Source organism: Rhinatrema bivittatum, chromosome 8 (genome assembly GCF_901001135.1).
Source record: "Rhinatrema bivittatum chromosome 8, aRhiBiv1.1, whole genome shotgun sequence".
Lineage (NCBI taxonomy): Eukaryota > Metazoa > Chordata > Amphibia > Gymnophiona > Rhinatrematidae > Rhinatrema > Rhinatrema bivittatum.
In genome coordinates, this window is record NC_042622.1 from 30468896 (window position 1) to 30486660 (window position 17765).

A 17765-nucleotide genomic window follows, 5' to 3' on the forward strand; every position below is an offset into this window, starting at 1 on the left:
TTGATTTTACTTTTGAATAAGATATCATTCTTAATTAAAACTGATCTTTATTGTTATCTATATAAGGTGGTTATATGTAAATTATGTCTAAATGTCAATACATAATACATAGGATTGTCTGTAACTTTAATGGAAAATTAATTTTTTGTAGCCCCTGATGCAGCCCATGTGACAGGTGACATTCAGCCAGAGTCGGGCGATTTGAATACTCATTCATTCTGTATGAATTTGATCTCCCTAATAAATATAAATCAAGAACTTAGACTGATCTATGCTTTCTTATCTGTTCCCCGTGGGAAAGAATTCCAATTTTCCCCAGTGTTTGACGTGCCTGCAGGGATCACAGCCCCAGCGAGCAGAAAGATAGTGGTGGCACGGATTTATGACGCACCCACGCTGATCCCAGGCCCCACGGGCAAGAAGACGGCGGCTAGACATGGCTGTGGGGATCCCGGGCCAGCGTTGGATTTTGTTGTGCCCACGGGGATCCTACATCTGGTGTGCAGGAAGAAAGAAGTGACCTAGTCTGTGGGGTTAAGGGAAGGGTGCGGATAAGTGTGAGTGAGAGGGCATGGAAGGGAAAGGATTGAGTGAAAAGGGGGAGGGAAGGAGTGTTTGAGAAGGTAGGAAAGGAAAGGGGGCTGAGGATGGAAGGGAAAGCTGGGGAGTGTTTGAGTATGTATGAGAGAATATGGCGAATAAACACATGAGTGAGCTTGTGTGAGCGAGCTTATGAGTGTGTGTGTGTGAATAAGCTTGTGTGAGAGCATATGAGAATATGAGCATGTGAGTGTGTGTGACAGCATGTGTGAATGTGTGCAAACTTGTATGTGAGAATGAGCGTGTGTGTATATGAGAGAGAATGGACAAAGTTGTGTGTAGTCCTCACCCCTTCCTCTGCTAATCCAGGATAATTTCAGGTTGATTGGTGGAAATCAAAGCTTCCAGCTATGGAAAGCTGCACATTTTTTTTTTATTCTTATTAATTTTATTTATTTTTGGATGTTTGATGTCTGCTGTTTTGACATTTTATTGGTGGTTAGGAACTTCTAAATTTAATTCATATGAAATTAATTTTAGAATGTTGTTCTGTTAGTCAGCTGTCTTGAAATACATTTTTTATTATGGTTTTATTATGACTTTATATTTCCTGATTTTGTTTTATGAGGAATGGCGATATTTCTGTTTTTCCATTGTTGCTCTGCATACATAGTCTGGCTTTTTGCTTCCAGTTCAGTTTTTGTCTGCATTTTTGTTTTTACTTTATGGTCACTTAATTCTGTATTGGTGAATGTTTGTGTTCTAATGTGTGATGGAAGTGTTGTATTCTGCTATTGTGTAATTTCTATTTAGGGATCTATTACAACCTGTCTCTTTCTGTTTTCTTAATAGGGGATGTATTGTTTTTTTAGGGCCTGGTGTAATATTTGAATTGTTGCATTTTCATGGGTAGGGTTCTTACTTTTTGAATGTTGGATGTTAGTGCAATTTTGGTAAGGGAGGATTACTATATTATAATTGTTATTCAGTTTATTCATGGCTTTCTTGAGGACTAAGCCCAAACCAAACACTTTTTTACAATAGGCCTAATGCCATATGGGCTCCAGCGTCTCCTCACTGGCATTACAGCAGTGCCATGTTCTTGTTAGTGATATTTTTACATCACACTGTACTTTGAAAGTCCTTTTTTATGTAAAATCTGTTATGCATAGTTTTTTTTAATTGTGTGTGGTGAGAGCTTGGGTAGGGCAGAGCAGGGCTGTAAGGTTCACCAAGCACCTAATACCCTTGCATTGGCCAAGAGAGTGTGCCACGCATAGACCCTCACCATGTGTCCATCTCCCACTTCCCCAGTGTGCAAATGCTGGGGAATGGTGGAGTATAGATGGTAGGGTTAAGCAGTGTGGCAGGATTGCCAGCTTCTTAGGAATATCCCTGACATTCTTATCTGCCACATCTCTGAGAACTCTCATCCCTGCCTGTGCACTTCCCGATCATTTAAAATCATCGGGACATTATCTCCATGATTTGACTTTCACGGCACTGTGCTTCAGGGAAGGGGGAGCGCCATCTCTTCCCTCTCCTCAGGCAGCAGGTTGCCTTGAGCCACCCCTGGTTGCATCTAAAGGGCTGCAAGGCCAAAAGATGCTTTTGCGCTCGCAAGCTGTGCAGCAAGGAGGCTGTTGTGTCAGTGGAGCCACACGGCTGAAGAAAGAAGGCTGATGTTCCTTGGAGAGAGAAGAGTGAGTATGTGTATGAGTAATTAGATTGTAAGACAGAATGTGTATGTATGTGTGAGAGGTGTTGCACAGGCCCAAGGAGCAGGTTTCTGTTATTGGTATGTTCCGAGGAGACAGAGCAAGTGTGTTTGTGGGTGTGTTTGTGTGTGTGTGAGAGAGCATGTGTGAGCAAATAGCATGTAAGAGAGCATGTGGGTGAACATGTGTAGGAGCTTGTGTGCATGTGAGCAAATAGCATGTAAGACTGCATGGGTATGTGAGAGAGAAGCCGTGCAGGCCTGAGGAAGCCTCTGTTTGCCTAGGGAGAGAGAGAGTGTTCTTGAGAGAGAATGTGCATGCATACGTATGTGAAAGAGAGAAAGCATATGTATGTGGGGGTGTCTGAGGATGTGTGAGTAAGCAAGTGTGTGTGTGTTGGAGAATATGGATATGTGTGAGAGAGGAGAAAGTTGTACCACTCCCTCCCCGAACTAATCCATGACAATCACAGGGTGACTTGAAATCAAACATTCCCAGGTATGGAGAGCAGGGGAATTTTTTTTTTTATCCTTATTAGTTTTAATAATTGGGTGTTATTTCATGTCTTCTGTTTTTAAATATTTTATTTGGTTCACATTCTACTTTTAAGGGTATTTTGGAATAATTAAAATAATTATTGGGTATTATTTTTCATCAGCTGTTTTGAATATTTATTCTTTTTATGATTATGGTTTTACTATTATGATTGGTTTGTATATCCTGATTTTATAGTTTGTTTAATGAGGAATGATGATGTTTCTGTTTTTACATTGTTGCACTGCATACGGAGTCTGTCTCTTTCAGTTTTACAATTCAGTTTTTGTCTGCATGTTTCTATTTATTCTTTATGGTCTCTTTATTGTGTATTTGGTGAGGGTCCATCTGTGTTCTGCATGTGTGACTGAGGTGAGGTATTTTGCTAGCATGTAGTTTCAGCTTGGCTTGTTCTGTTTTCCTAATATCAGATGTATTGGTTGTTATGTTTTAACTTGGTTTGTGGGCCCTTGGGTCGTGGAGAGAGCTGACTTTGCGACAGGCGGGCTCTCAGTAGTGATGGACATAGGAGCTAGATAATGTTTATTATACAGCAAAGAGAAACCCGAAGAGCAGGTTGTAAACTCAGTCCTGGAATTAGAAGATCTGGAATGAATTCTCTGGTAGTGGTCTGCAGAGCAGGGAAACCTGGGAATCTTGATAATCTTGTGCATGGTAGCTCCGGTAGTGATCCGTCGTGTGGAGTAGGCCGGAGGCAGATGTGAGTAAAGGTACGAGACAGCGTAAATCCGGTAGTGGTCCGCAGAGTGGGGTAACCCGGAAAGTACTTGCTTCAGATATAGCTTGTGTGTTGTACTCTGGTAGTGGTCCGCAGCGCGGGGTAAGCCAGAGGTAGGTGATGGCAATTAGCACAAGACAGCGTGGATCCGGTAGTGGTCCACAGAGTGGGGTAACCCGAGGATCCCACACAGCAGGATAGATGAGATGATGAAGAGTAGGTCTTGTACTCACAATGTAGTAGAGGATACGTAGAGGCAGCAGTGGAGATCCGATGCAGGAGAACTTACTTAGCTGAAGAAGGTGAGACAGGCAGGAGAGGCTCTCCGAGGAGCGGATAGCCCTGAGTGCAGCAAGGCCCCCGAGGAGCGGGTACCCGAGTCACTCAGCCAGGAACGCCGCTACAACGATGCGAAGCGTCTCAGAGAAAGGAATAGCAAGATGGAATCCTTGCTAACTCATAGGTAGGAAAGTCCGGTTAGCTTAAATACACGTAGGCAGCGACGTCATGCGGAGGGGACACCCCCCCCCGATGTTCCCACCATGATGTGCACTAGGTCACTCTGGGTTCAAGATGGTGACCGGGATCGCCAAGGAGGTCAGTGCGCAGAGGCAGAGACGGCCATTTTAGCCAGAGTCGGGGCTACTGGGCAAAATGAGGTGAGCAGCAACGGTCGCAGTGGTCTGCGACCGGGCGCAACATTGGGGTGTTAGGGCCTGGTGTAATATTTGAAGTATTGCCTTTTCATAGGTAGGGCTGTTACTGTTTGAGTGCTGGCAGTTAGTGCACTTTTTGTATGGGAGGTTTACTATATTGTAATTAAGTTTACCTAAAGCTTTCTGAGGGCCGACATGCTTTACAACAGTCTCAGTACTATATGACTGCAGGTGTCTTTTTTGCAGAGTTTTCCGGTTGATACCACAGTGCATGTAAATATAATCATATTTTAAGTGATATTTTTACCTTAGAACACAGATTTTACATGAAAAAGAATATTCAGTTACTATACATGCATATTTTTATTTGTGGGAAGGGTGGGAGCAGGATTGTGTGCAAGGCTGTAAGGTTCGCCTATGACACCTAATACCCTCGCACCAGCTCTGGCTGCATTGGCTCCACAAGAGAAAAGCAGGATCACATCTGGAGCTGTGCTACTTTGGGTTAGTGGCTCTCCCCAGCTGGGCCAGGGCTTAATTTTCTGTTTTTATAAGCCCAGGGAACAGTCCCCTCTCCCTGAAGTCGGTAGGCAGAGCAGAGCCTGGGGAACCATAAAAGCAGCAGACTGTGTAGCCTGCAGTCACTGCGAATGCACTGGAGTAATGGGAGGGTTGTGGAGAAGTGGAGGCAAACTACAGGCACAGGTTGGAAGGGGTTAAGCCAGGAGGAAGTGCCTGTGCAGTGTTGGGGAGGCTTCTGTCTGAGGTGACTGTACTGAGCTCTGAGAGAAGCAGCTGGCTGTGGAACCAGCGAGTCTCCTAGAGAATGGGATTGGGAAAGGGAGGAGGCTGCTGCAGAATGGGGAAGGACTGGCAGCAAGCAAGAACTTTACACCATGAAGCAGCGGTGCTGGACTGGGGCACTCACTGTGTCAGCACAGAAGTAGCAGCACAACAGTAGCATGTTAGTGTTTGTGTGTCTGTCAGAGAGAGTGAGCGAGAGAGACACACCGTACACACGTTGTGAGAGAGAGTGTGTGTGGGGGGTATTTTTCTGTCACACACACACACACTCTTAGTGTGTGGGTGTGTCTTTGTATCTAAGAAAGAGTATGTGTCTTTGTGGGTGTCAGTGCGTATGTGCCAATAAGGTTTCTGCAATCTAAATATCTGTTTGTCACCGAGCGTGTGTGTCTGATACTGGCTGGCAGTGTCATTACTTGCAACTGGTTCAAGACCCAGACCAAGAATCCAGGATATATCTCTGTAAGATATAAGCAGATATGTAGGGGACCCAACCAATTTGCATGGATGGAGCAGGGCCTGCAGCTCTGCTCACCCCTGCTCTTTAGAATGTGTTTAACTTCTTAGTTATTTAGGAAAGATTGTTTATTTTAGAGATATTTTGGCTCAGTTCTGCTGGGTTTCAGGGTTGACTTGGTGTGCTTTTGGAAGCTGTTGATACACTTGCTGCAGGGAAAGTGTATGAAGGCGTCAGATACCCCATTAGCCCTGGGCCAGTATTTTCCTGCAGCTCGCCCCTGGGTGCCATTGCCGCCAGCAGGAAGGTCCTGCGGCAGCACGGAACAGTGATGTGGCGGGGGAAACCCCACCAGCAAAAGCAAGGAGCTACAGTGGTAGAGGTTAGCAGCATCGCTGGCATTTCCTGGAGCCGGCGCAACAGCAAAGAAACAGACCCTGCGGTGCTGCTGGTGGTCGAAGAAGGGAGAGACTGGCCCTATGAGAGTAAATGCCAGTGTGTGAGGGTGGCAGTGGGTGTGTGTTTGGGTGTGTATATGAGGGAGGTATGGGAGGGTGAGAGGGGGTGTTTGTATATGAGGGTGCCTGTGTGAGAGAGAGAGGAAGCATGTGTGTCTCTTACACACACACACACACACACACACACTCTCTCCCTCTGTCTCTCACCAAGCATATATGTGTGAGAGATAGAGAACATAAAAAATTGCCATGCTGGGTCAGACCAAGGGTCCATCAAGCCCAGCATCCTGTTTCCAACAGAGGCCAGACCAGGCCATAAGAGCCTGGCAATTACCCAAACACCAAGAAGATCCCATGCTACTGATGCAATTAATAGCAGTGGCTATTCCCTAAGTAAACTTGATTAATAGCAGTTAATGGACTTCTTTTCCAAGAACTTATCCAAACCTTTTTTGAACCCAGCTACACTAACCGCACTAACCACATCCTCTAGCAACAAATTCCAGAGCTTAATTGTGCATTGAGTGAAAAAGAATTTTCTCTGATTAGACTTAAATGTGCTACTTGCTAATTTCATGGAACGCCCCCTAGTCCTTCTATTATTTGAAAGTGTAAATAACCGATTCACATCTACTCATTCAAGACCTCTCATGATCTTAAAGACCTCTATCATATCCCCCCTCAGCCTCTTAGAAGAAGCATATTTTGTTTGTGTTTCTATGTGTGTGTACCCCAGGTCACGACAATCTCAGGGTGACAGGTATGGAGAGTGGGGGATTCTTTAAATCCTTATTAGTTTTAATTATTGGGTGTTTGTGTCTGCTGTCTTGAAATATTTCATCAATGCTCAGGAAATTTTAAAATTATATATTTGGGGGGTGCCAAAGAGGTATCCACCCAAAGTGCCAAATACTCAAGGTACGCCTCTGTGCATAACAGATATTCCCTGCTCTGCCTCCATTGAATGCAGATATCTCATGCATGTGTATTGCAAATGTACTGAAAACCAGGCCTGGTGGTAGCACTCCAGGCCCGGAGTTTCCTACCCCTGGTATACAGACTCTGCAGTGTGTTATTTCTGGTTTTCTTTACGTGAGACTCAAAGCTAAACTGTAAACAGGCTTAGGAAATCCAGACTTGGATCAGCGGAAGTCCAGGTCCATGCAGTGGGTAATTTTTTTTTTTTTTTTTTTTACTGTGCACAAATCCAAAATGAAGGTTTTTAGCGTGAGATGCAAGTCTTTTCAGCAGCCTGCATGTGAGATAGTGAACAAGACTCCTTGGTAACTAAGCCAGCTGTTAATGCTCCTTTATACAGAGCCATTCTCTGTTCTGCACGCCGCTGCTGCAATTGACCATGCAGAAGGAAAGCAGCTGCCGTCCACGGTGTTCTTTGCTAGATGGTTTTCGCATTGATCTGGAACAAGTATCTCTCTCTCTTATGTGCCTTTTATAAATCTGCCGGCATTTATGAAATGTACTTTTCAAACCATTCCAGGCTTTATAAGAGAGAATATGGCACGGAAGTGCCTCAGGGCTTGTCACAAGCTGGATGTTGCTATAACTATGGGAACCTGCTTTCTGCTTTACAATACTAAAGCAAGCCTTAGAAGAAATACTGAAATACAAAAATGCTTGCACACACAAACCACCTCTGCATTGGGCTTTGTTTTACTTATTTCCTAGATTATCTTCTTGATTTGAACCACAATGAAACCTTTCTTCAAACTTCGACTTTTCTGCCTGAAGATTTTACCTACCTTCCAAATCGCAGCTGTCCAGAGAGACTCCCTTCTATGAGTGAGTACCGCTCGGGCCGGCAGGCCGCACTGGTGGTAGTGCCCCACTGATGGGCAGTCTGACCCCCCCGGGGCAGCGCTCTGTGGGGCTCCTGCTCGTTGCCACTGGAGCTTTTTGGGATTCTGAGGTTTCCATGTGTTAGGAATGAACCTGGTTACTTTCTTCAGTAGGTGTATTTTTGAATTTACCGGTTTTGGACTTGTATGCTGCTGACAAGTCATTTGCGCCCGTGCACACCACATATGTGTACTGCCTGTGGCTTTGTTTTGGGAAGGGGTGGTCTGGCAGTTTCTTCCTGGGCGGCTTCCAGCTTACTCGGCCAGAGCTGGGATCCAGCCCATGAGCCCGCATGTACAACTGTGGATTTTTCACCTGTTTCTTCGGCCTTTCCCAGCTCGTTTCAGTCACTGCTGTGCGCGTGCCTAGCTGGGAGCCCATGCACCCCAGCACCTTCCAGTACCCTGCAGTCATAGACCCCCAGGTCCGGCCACTACATGTCACCATTGTACACCTGGGACTCCCCCCCCCCCCCCCCCCTTCCCCCATCCCAGCCTGTGCAGCGTACCCCGGGCTGGGCAGAGCTGGGAGTCTGACCAGGTCCCGCCTTTGACTGTAAATAATTAAATGAGGAACCTACCTAGTACGGGCATATTAGGTTTGGTTCAAAGCGCTCTATCCATGAATGGATAAATATTTAAAAGGAAAATTTAATGTTCATCCCTGGTAGATTTCCCCCACACACCCTGGGCAACGGCTCCATTTGTTTACAATGTGATGATAATGTGAATTCCGATAATTAGCTATTTCAGTCATTCAGCTTCCTGCTTCAGAAACCTGGTGAGGAAGCACCAAGTCCCAAGATAGTGTTGCTATGACGCCTTCTCCAGGAGGCAGCGGTACAAAGGGGTGCAAGGCCTCTACAAGGAATAAATGAGAGAACCTTTGACCAGAAGATCGGTCATAAAACAATAAGTAAGGAGAATCTGGTAAGCAAAAGGTAAGGAGAATATTCTGACCTGTTTAAAACATATGGTTTTTTTGTTTGTCAGAGGGTCCTATTGATGTCAATATGAGTGAAATTCGAATGGAAGACATCCATCAGCTCTTCGACAAAGACGCCGGCATCATGCTTGGAGGCCACTGGAAGCCCAGCGACTGCGTACCTCGTTGGAAGGCAAGGAGTCCTCTCCGTAGGGCTTGCTAAATTGTATTCTGCTTTTTATTCTCTTTCAGCAGGGGCGTCCTCACCGACAGTGTTATCGGCAAAGACTGTATAACCGATCCTATTAAGAACTATCTTATAGATAATTATACGAGCACATTGGTGGCATTTGCTTTTAAATAAATACACGGAATGCTACGTTTTCATCTGCCTCTAGGCTTGACATGGGCCATTTTGCTTGGTTTGTTGTGTTATGTGGCCTAATGTCCCCGACCACTTATAAAACATGGTAAAATCAAACTGTGGCTAATCTGGCAGTAAATTAAGAGAAAATGACATGTCTGAAAGTCATACCAGCACCAAGACTTAAGTCTGCTGCAGATCTCATCTCATCTGTAGTGGATGAACTGTTATTTTTCTCTTTCTTGTCAGTAGCTTTGACTGTTGGTGTCTGCAGTATTGGGGTGGCTGTAGGGGGGAGGGGGGGCCTTAAGGCTTGTAAACCTTTATTCACTGTTATCTTAAATTCATCCCTTAAACGTCCCTTGTGCTCTGACCTTTTTGATTGTAAGCTTTGTGGGAGAGGAATATTTTGGTCATCTGATTTGTACCTTTTTAAGCAATTTTAAAATATCGGCTTTTTTGATTTTTGGCTTGGCTGCTCCTGTGGGCTTCTCGTGTCTCTCTATTAAGCTATAGCAACATCCCTAAGCCTTTGTTTGCCAAGCCCCTCACCTAGCTGAGGCATTGCATTGACCTTTCTTGGCCAGGGGCTGCGGACTGCAGCTTCTCACATTCGAAACTGAAGCCCGGTACACCCTGCACCCTAAATCAGGCTGTGAATGCTGACTGTGTACCAGGCCTAACCCTGTCTGGAAATATTACCTTTTAGTGACTTTTTAAGTTAACCACAAGTGGCCATAAATGTGTGTAAATCAATAACATTTCTTAGATTGCACAGGCTCTTGTGTCCTTTCCCAGAAGTGGATATTCAGTGTTGTATCTGGCAAGTACAATTGATCTGATTTTGATCCGTTTGCATGCAGGTCGATGGGTACGTTCTGTTGCCTTTTTCTAACAGTTCTGTGGGATTGTTTTGTTCAGGTGGCGATCCTGATTCCATTCCGCAATCGCTATGAGCATCTGCCGGTTCTGTTCAAGCACCTTATCCCGATGCTGCAAAGGCAACGCTTGCAGTTTGCTTTTTATGTCATTGAGCAAGTAAGTTGAATGTGGGCTGGTTGGCTTGCTCCTAATTCTCAGTCTGTAAAAGAAGTTTGGGCAAGGATGTGAGGGTGAGAGAATCACGACAGCAGTGAGCCAAGATTTAGGGTTAAGCAGCACAAAACCATAACCAACAAATTAAAAAAAAAAAAAAAAATCTTGGTTGTGGAAATCTACTTGGTAAATACGAAAAAGCTGAAACTTAGAATACAACAATAACTAAATCATAAGAAAAAACACGATTTCCAGGAGCGCGGCCACTTAGAATTTATTTAAATCCTTTAGTGGGTGTTAGACATGCAGTTACCACTAAGAAACTGGTTTAATATGTGCACTTTGTAACCTCTGAAAAGCAAGGAGGAGCACCCCCGACCGAGGCATGAACTGTTTGTTTTGTAAATGAACTGTACTGCTGTAAATATAAAGGGCAGTATGTGTGTTCAGTGTGTTCCTTGTAATCTTTCATCCAAGAACTGAGTAATGCATTAGGGGCATTGCAAGAGAGAGTAAAACTTTCATTACTAACTTTCAAATTCTGGGTTGAAATTAACTTGGCAGAGTTTCCAAACTTCTTGAAACTTTCTGGAGGGGTTGTTTTTTTTTGGGGGGGGGCAGCTTTTTTTTTTGTAGTTTCCTTTTAAAGAGCAGGGAAGTGATTGCATTTCCTTAATGTCCTGTTGAAACTGGAGAGTGGGAGCAGTGGGGAAAATGATACTGCCACCTTGTGGGCACTGCTGGTACTGTAACTCTTATTGATACTGCGGGCTCTCGCTAGACAAACACACACAGATGATTAGGGCGTTGTGCTGTTTTAACCCACGTAAAATTGATGGCAAATACATGCATCAGTTACACCAGTTTTCAAAGCAAACTTATGTACATAAGTCTGCACTGAAATGTTTCTAGAAAATTTACCTGCATGCTTTTGAAAATGGTGGTGAAGACGATCTAAAGGGTGTGGGATAAACGCAGGGGAATCCCTAGTGGCAAGAGGATAGAAATGAAGCACTGGGGTAACATGTGGTCACCTTTCTGAAGGGAGGGCACCTGCACGGAGAGGCAGCTTACTCTCTTACTGTGCAATAATGAAAACTGTTAAGCTCTGGAGAATGGACTAAAAGAACGCCCCTCGCCATGGTCGTTAGTAAAAATTAAACAGCAGAACCAAGAGTGTGGTATAACCACCAAAAGAAGAAACTGTTTCAGTGACTCTAGGTTGGTATTTGTTACTTGGAGGTGAAGCCTAAGACACTTATTAAAGAAAAATGCAGGATCTCAAGACTTGAACAGACGAAGACTTGAGATTGCACAGAACAGAGAGAGGTGTGTGTGTTGTGAAACTAGCCTAGTCCCAGTGCACGTTTTAGCTTAGTATTAACAGAAGCTTCAGCGCTCCTTCATAGGAGGCAAACATGCACCCTGAAAGCTTGAAACTGCTTCTCAAATGTGCTGTGGCTTTGAACGGGCTGCAAGTTCCTCCTGAAGCAGCCAGGCAGTTTAAGCCAGCGTCAGGTGCCCTGATTTATGCATGGTTTGTACTCATTTGAAATGTTCTGCTGAAAGAAATAAAAAAATTGGCTTAGAAATGATCAGTCAGACTGCTTTGTGATCCCACGTAAGTCCTTTCATGCACAAGGAACATAAGAAGTGCCACGCTGGTCAGATCGGTGGTCCACTGAGCCCAGCATCCTGTCTCCGGGACAGATCCCAGTGGTGAATCCCAAGTCTCCCTGACTTATAATTAATGGATCTTTCCTCCAAGAACCGGTCCAAACCTTTTACTTAGCCACATCCACCAGCAAAAAGATTTTACAGCTTAATTGTCTGACTGAAAAGGTACTTTCTTAAATGTGTTGAAAATGTGCTTCTACTTTGTCCTAGCACTATTTGAAGGGTACAACTCTTCCCTTATTAATCTGTTCTGCTTCATGTGTGGTTTTATAAACCTGTCTCATAGCCCCTCGGTGTTCTCCAAGTTGAAGGACCCTAACATTTCACATCATCATGGACAATATCTTGAAATCTTCGGCTCGGTATGTGGTAGTGGTACAGAGGGATTTATGATAGTCAGAAGGTTTCCATTCTGGAAAAATTCCTAAATCTTTATATGGTTTTTTGGACTGCTGACGATTTCAAGGTATTTTTTACAAGGAATCTACAACCCTTTTCCTGGGTAGTAACTCCTAACACAGAACCCAGCATCGTGCACCTGCAGTTGGAAATATTTTTCCCTGTGTGCGTCACTTTGCACTTGGGCATCTGAATGGCAAATGAAATTTAATGTGCGCATTTCCCCATTCTCCCAAGATTTTGCAATTCCTCAATCGTGTTTTAACTGCTTAGAATAATTTTGTATCTGCAGATATGATCACTCATTGCTTCCTTTCCAGTCTTATCTCAACCTTGAGTGTGTAGAATATTTATGAACATTTGCTATTACACCTCATCCCAAAGTCGGCCTCAAGGCGGATTACAATAAATTTAAATAGAGAGGCATTAGAACAGCTTGCAGTCAAATGAGAATTTGCAATTAAAATAGTATTGGGATCAAGCATGTGAGAAACCCATTTGTGAATAGTTTCAAGATCCAGTTGTGCATAACCCAGTGCTGCTTTGGGAGTTCAGGAAGTTGGGCAGAAGATGTGGGTCTTAGGGGAAGGCCGGGCTGAAAATATTTTATCTGGGCTTCCAAATAGTTTGAAAGTACCATCCCCATGCCCAGTGAAAACTTTTTTTTTTTTAAAACCTTCACAACTGCTCCTCTTAGTTTCTTTTGAATTTCCTCATTTGATCAAAGTTTCCCTTTTTAAGGTTAAATAAAACTATTGCAGTAGCATTTATTCTCCCTCTAGCAATTGTCAAAAGTGATTCATGATCACTGTGGCCAAGCAGCTCCACCCACCATTTCCCCTTGCACCAAGTCCTGTGTTACACTGAGAACTAGACCTAAAGTTAGCTCCTTTTCCCTTCAATTCCAGGCCCCTTATTTATGGTATCTAGAGCCTTCGCCTCCTAGAGCCTTCACCCCCCCTAGCCTGCCTTGAGGAAGCATTCAGCTGATTGATATTGGGATCATTGAAATCTACCATTTCTATTCCTGTTCACAGCCCCCTTATTAGCAATTGATTCAAGTAATTTGGATAATTTATATTTGTCTTTTTCCTTCAGGTGTTTCTATTAATGTAAAAGAAATAGGTTTTCTAAATCCATTGTTTGTCGATTTTAATTGAATTAGACCCTGCATCTGATCCGACCTGAATATATTCTGGTGACTGTGGATGCAGTGAATCGTAAACGTTTAGCTATGTTTCGTACGGGGATTTGTTCTGACTTAACTTGCGCGTACTTAATGGCTGGTTGGACTATTCCATGCTGGGCTAAAGACTGGTCTGTTTATAAACTGGGCTTATAGTGTCTGTGTCTATAACACAGAATTGTACTTAATATTTTCCTGTTCCTTTCAATTCCTGTACATTTAAACACTTTGGGTATTAATTTTCCTATCAATTGTTTGCTTTTCATATTTATAGTGTGGTTTGAATATTAAATATGTTACTGTAGCAGTCTATTTTATGTTTTGATTATGTGTGTTGTAATCTGCTGAGATTGGATCAGGGGTGCATAAGCTGTTTAAATCTAAACTACTTTCAGCATTTTCTACATCCTCTCTTTCAGGGAATACTGTAAATTGTTTAAGTAGTATTGGTTTGAAGATATCTCCAAATCATGTACTCCTGAGCAGTTGTTCCCCCACCCCTTGCTAAAATGGTTAAATACTGTTCTAATCTTCTTAACTGTTAATGAGTAGCCAGGTTCCTCCCCTGCACTTTCTAAAATCCTATCTGGAATGAATTCACTATTGGGCATCAGCCAGTGGGAAGAAGGCTATAAAAATGGTTAATAGAGTGCAGTAGCATCACAAAGTTCATCCTGAACTCTTGCAAGAATCCTTAAGAGGATTGATATAGATAGATACATCTCTGGGCTGCTTTCTCTGTCCCAGCACATATTTTATAAGTGTGATAACCTTCTCCAAGGATGTCTGTACAGCTCTTCAATACACTCAGCCTTTCCCTCTCGCAGCATGGAGTGCCCAGAGGCATCTGGCAAAATCTTTCATGCAGTCCCTGGCACCTGGTGCTGCTGGCTGAGGGTTGTAGATGCTCTGTCACATGTGTAGTTAGTGTTGTGTGCAATTTGTAATTATTTTGTGACATGTAATATACAGATAGCTTACGAGCACTAACGGAACACTTTTTTTTCTTTTCTTTAAAGGCTGGTAATCAACCCTTCAACCGTGCCATGTTGTTCAATGTTGGCTTTGTAGAAGCAATGAAAGACTTAAACTGGGACTGTATAATTTTTCATGATGTAGACCATATACCAGAAAATGATCGTAACTATTATGGTTGTGGACAAATGCCAAGACACTTTGCAGCTAAACTGGACAAATACATGTATTTGTAAGTATTAAGTTTTGACTATCATCTTAGGAGGAAGAGGTGCCTGTCGTACCTGTGAAAACAGACTTCTGATGCAACACATCTGAGGGCTGAATAATTAGTTTCAATTATTGATTAAAAGGGTATGCATTCAGATGGGTTACGAGTTGGCAGAGACTGAGAGATTAGGTTGGTCCATTTTGCTATTAGAAATCACAGGTGGGAATGGTATTGTCAAAAGCTGAGATGCTGAAAACTCCAGGAATGGGAGTTTGAAGTTTGAACATAGAGCAGGCAGTATTTGGAAGTTATGCTATGTGGCACCTAATTGTTTAGTATTCAGTGATGGTCCTAGCTATCAGCTTGCCCTCAGAATCTTGGAAACGATTGTCCATGGCTTCCCATAGTTCCTGGGCTGCTCTGTTGTGCTTGGATCACTGCTTTGCGTTCAGGCTACTCTAGCAAGGTTGGAGATTCTCTCCCCTACCCATCAGAGGGACACTTTATAACTTACATCTATGGAAAAGAAAAGCTTCAGGTTTTATCCAAGCCCTGTTCCTCTCCTGTAGTTGCCAAAATCAAGAAACAAGATTCCACACAAACCCATTCCACTTTCAATCAGTCTTGATCTGACCTTTGAAATGTGCAGATTTAGCCATGGGATAGTGCATAACATCTATATTGTTCAGAGCTAAAAACTACTGCACCTCATTTACTGTATTTAAATGGAACTTCGATGTATTTTACAATAATTGTAACCACTTTTTTTTGCTCGTTTAAATTCAGACTTCCCTATAACGAATTTTTTGGTGGTGTGAGCGGTTTAACAGTGGAGCAGTTTTGGAAAATAAATGGTTTTCCTAATGCTTTCTGGGGTTGGGGAGGAGAAGATGATGATCTCTGGAACAGGTAAGATACAGGTATTCAGCCTGGAAAGTATTTCCTTAAACTGCCCTTTAATTGTGATGCTTTGGTTTGAGAAGCAAAATACCTGAAATTTGGAGAGTGGTACATGAAGAGATCCTGGTTTTGCTGGAACATTGTTGGACTAAAATGCCAAGTTTAAAAAAAAAAAAAAAAGTTTAAACTTTCTTTATTAAATTTTTCAAATTACATTTAAAATACAGCTGCTTGGAACAAATTTCTCCAAAAAGAGACCACACAAAAAACAAAAACAAAAAAAAAAATTTACAAAATGCAGCTGATAAAAACAAAGCCACATCAATGAGAGAGATTCCAAAAGAAATTTTTGTTTTAGAAAGAAGTTAATATATTTTAGGACCCTATCTACTCAATTAACTGCAGCAATCCTAATTGGAGCTGACTTATTTTGAAGAAAACTTTCCAACTGTATAGGGTCAAAGAAGATATATTTAACCAGCATATTTAAGCATTTAAATGGGAATTTCAACATAAAGGTAACACCTAATGCCAAAACTCTGCTTTTTATGAAGAAAAATATCCCTATGAATTTGGGTCTCCCTAACGACATCTGGGAAAATGAAGATTTTTGTGCCCCAAAAACCACAATTATTTTGAACAAACAATTTGTGTCCATTGTTTGTCAGACTCATGTGAGAAAACAAGAGTTGCTCTATCTTTAAGTTCTGAGTTTGAATTTTCCAAAAACCCTGAAAGATCAAATGAAATCTTATCTTTATCCAAGGAATTTTTCCCTTTCACGTCGGGAAGATAATACAACTTTTTGTTACAGGAATTGATTCCTTAGAGACCTTTAAATAAAATCAATGTAAAATCTATGCAGCATTTCAATAAGAGATATAATTGCACAATAGGGAAAATTCAAAAACCTTAGCTTAAATCTTTTTTGCATAATTGCCAAAATATTTAATTTTCCTGTGGATCAACTGATTATCTTCATTAAAGAAACATTCATTTCACCAGTTGCAATCATTTCCTTTGTCTCCTCTATATGCAAAGCCTGTTCTGAGTATTCTGTTCTGGGTATGTTCGTTCACGGGAGTTGCCAGGTTCCCCCAAAGATCCGAATACAGCATCTATACATGAGGACAAAGCAGCTCCCAACCTAGTTCTCGCAGTCCAAACTGAGTCCATGGTAATACTCGTAGATTTCGTCAGGAGAGAAAACAAAAACCTGGCGACTAAGATGGTGAAGCTTCCTCTTCAGATTATGGAACTCCCAGCAGAGGAAGGGCTAGGAGCTGGCATGGTCCCTTGTTCCACTATCCCAGCTCACTGGAGCTTGGCATCTGCGGTGGATTAGAGCCGTCAGGACTTAGAGATCCAAAGTACCTGAGCGAGGACTGAAAACATTCAGGGTGTAGAGTGGGGCAATGTCAGGCCTACCTTCTGTCAACTTCCTCTTACCCATCACATCCTCAAAGACCCAAAGAAACAAGGGAGTGGAGCAACCAAAACGGGCACAGCCCTCTAGGTGCTCCGGCAGCGTGCACCACAGGAGGGCGGCTTTTCAGCGTGGCAGAGAAAGTTAATCCAATGCTCTGCCAGATGGTCCCAGTGTTGGAGGCTCCCTCTCACTCCCATTTTTATTTGTTTTTAAAGCCCTGTTCTATGTAATAATAATGTGAGACATGATGCAAATACCATTAGAATTGTATTAACTGAGAAGGAGCAAGTATCCCAGCTCTGCTTAAATGTCAAGACATCTACAGGTTGGTTTGGTTTGGAATTTTTTTTTTTTTTTCAGGTCCTGAAAAAGGATAAATACATTTTACCTGTGTGGCTTCAAGTTGTGTTTGCTTTAAATACTGCTGATGCCCCAGACTGGAGAGGCAGTTTCTGCCTTGTGAGCTGACAAGAGTTTAACCAGATTCCCAAATTTTAACTGCGGTGAAGTGGATACTAATGAAGGGAGTGCTGATCCTATGCTTTTACTTTCTGTAACCCAACATTTCAAACTTCAAGTTAATCCATATATATATATATATATATATATATATATATATATATATATATATATATATATACACACACACTACTGAGCACCATATTTTTAATGTTAGAGATAGGAAGTCTTTAAATATAGGATTTTTTTTCTTTCATGTCTTGACTTCCTTTCTCCTGTGAAGGGCCAGTAAAGCAGCACAGCTTCAGTAATTGATCCTGTGGGTGGGTGACTGATAAAACAATCATGCATGGTGCAATTTTATCCCATCTTTAAATGCTGATGTTTTTCTGCCTCTGGTTGTAGAGTGCAAATGACGCAGAGCACAGCTTTATAGGTTTGTG

The 17765-nt window shown here is 42.6% G+C and overlaps 1 protein-coding gene across 1 annotated transcript in view; it reads left to right on the forward strand.

Moving 5' to 3' along the window:
* The window catches only part of B4GALT5 (beta-1,4-galactosyltransferase 5), a 140213-nt gene that overhangs the window by 112748 nt on the left and 9700 nt on the right, over positions 1-17765 (forward strand). The window contains exons 3-7 of the mRNA XM_029612748.1: positions 7593-7706; positions 8756-8880; positions 9973-10089; positions 14368-14555; positions 15321-15443. Of these exons, the coding sequence (XP_029468608.1) occupies positions 7593-7706; positions 8756-8880; positions 9973-10089; positions 14368-14555; positions 15321-15443 (667 nt within the window). The remainder of the gene's footprint in view (positions 1-7592; positions 7707-8755; positions 8881-9972; positions 10090-14367; positions 14556-15320; positions 15444-17765) is intronic.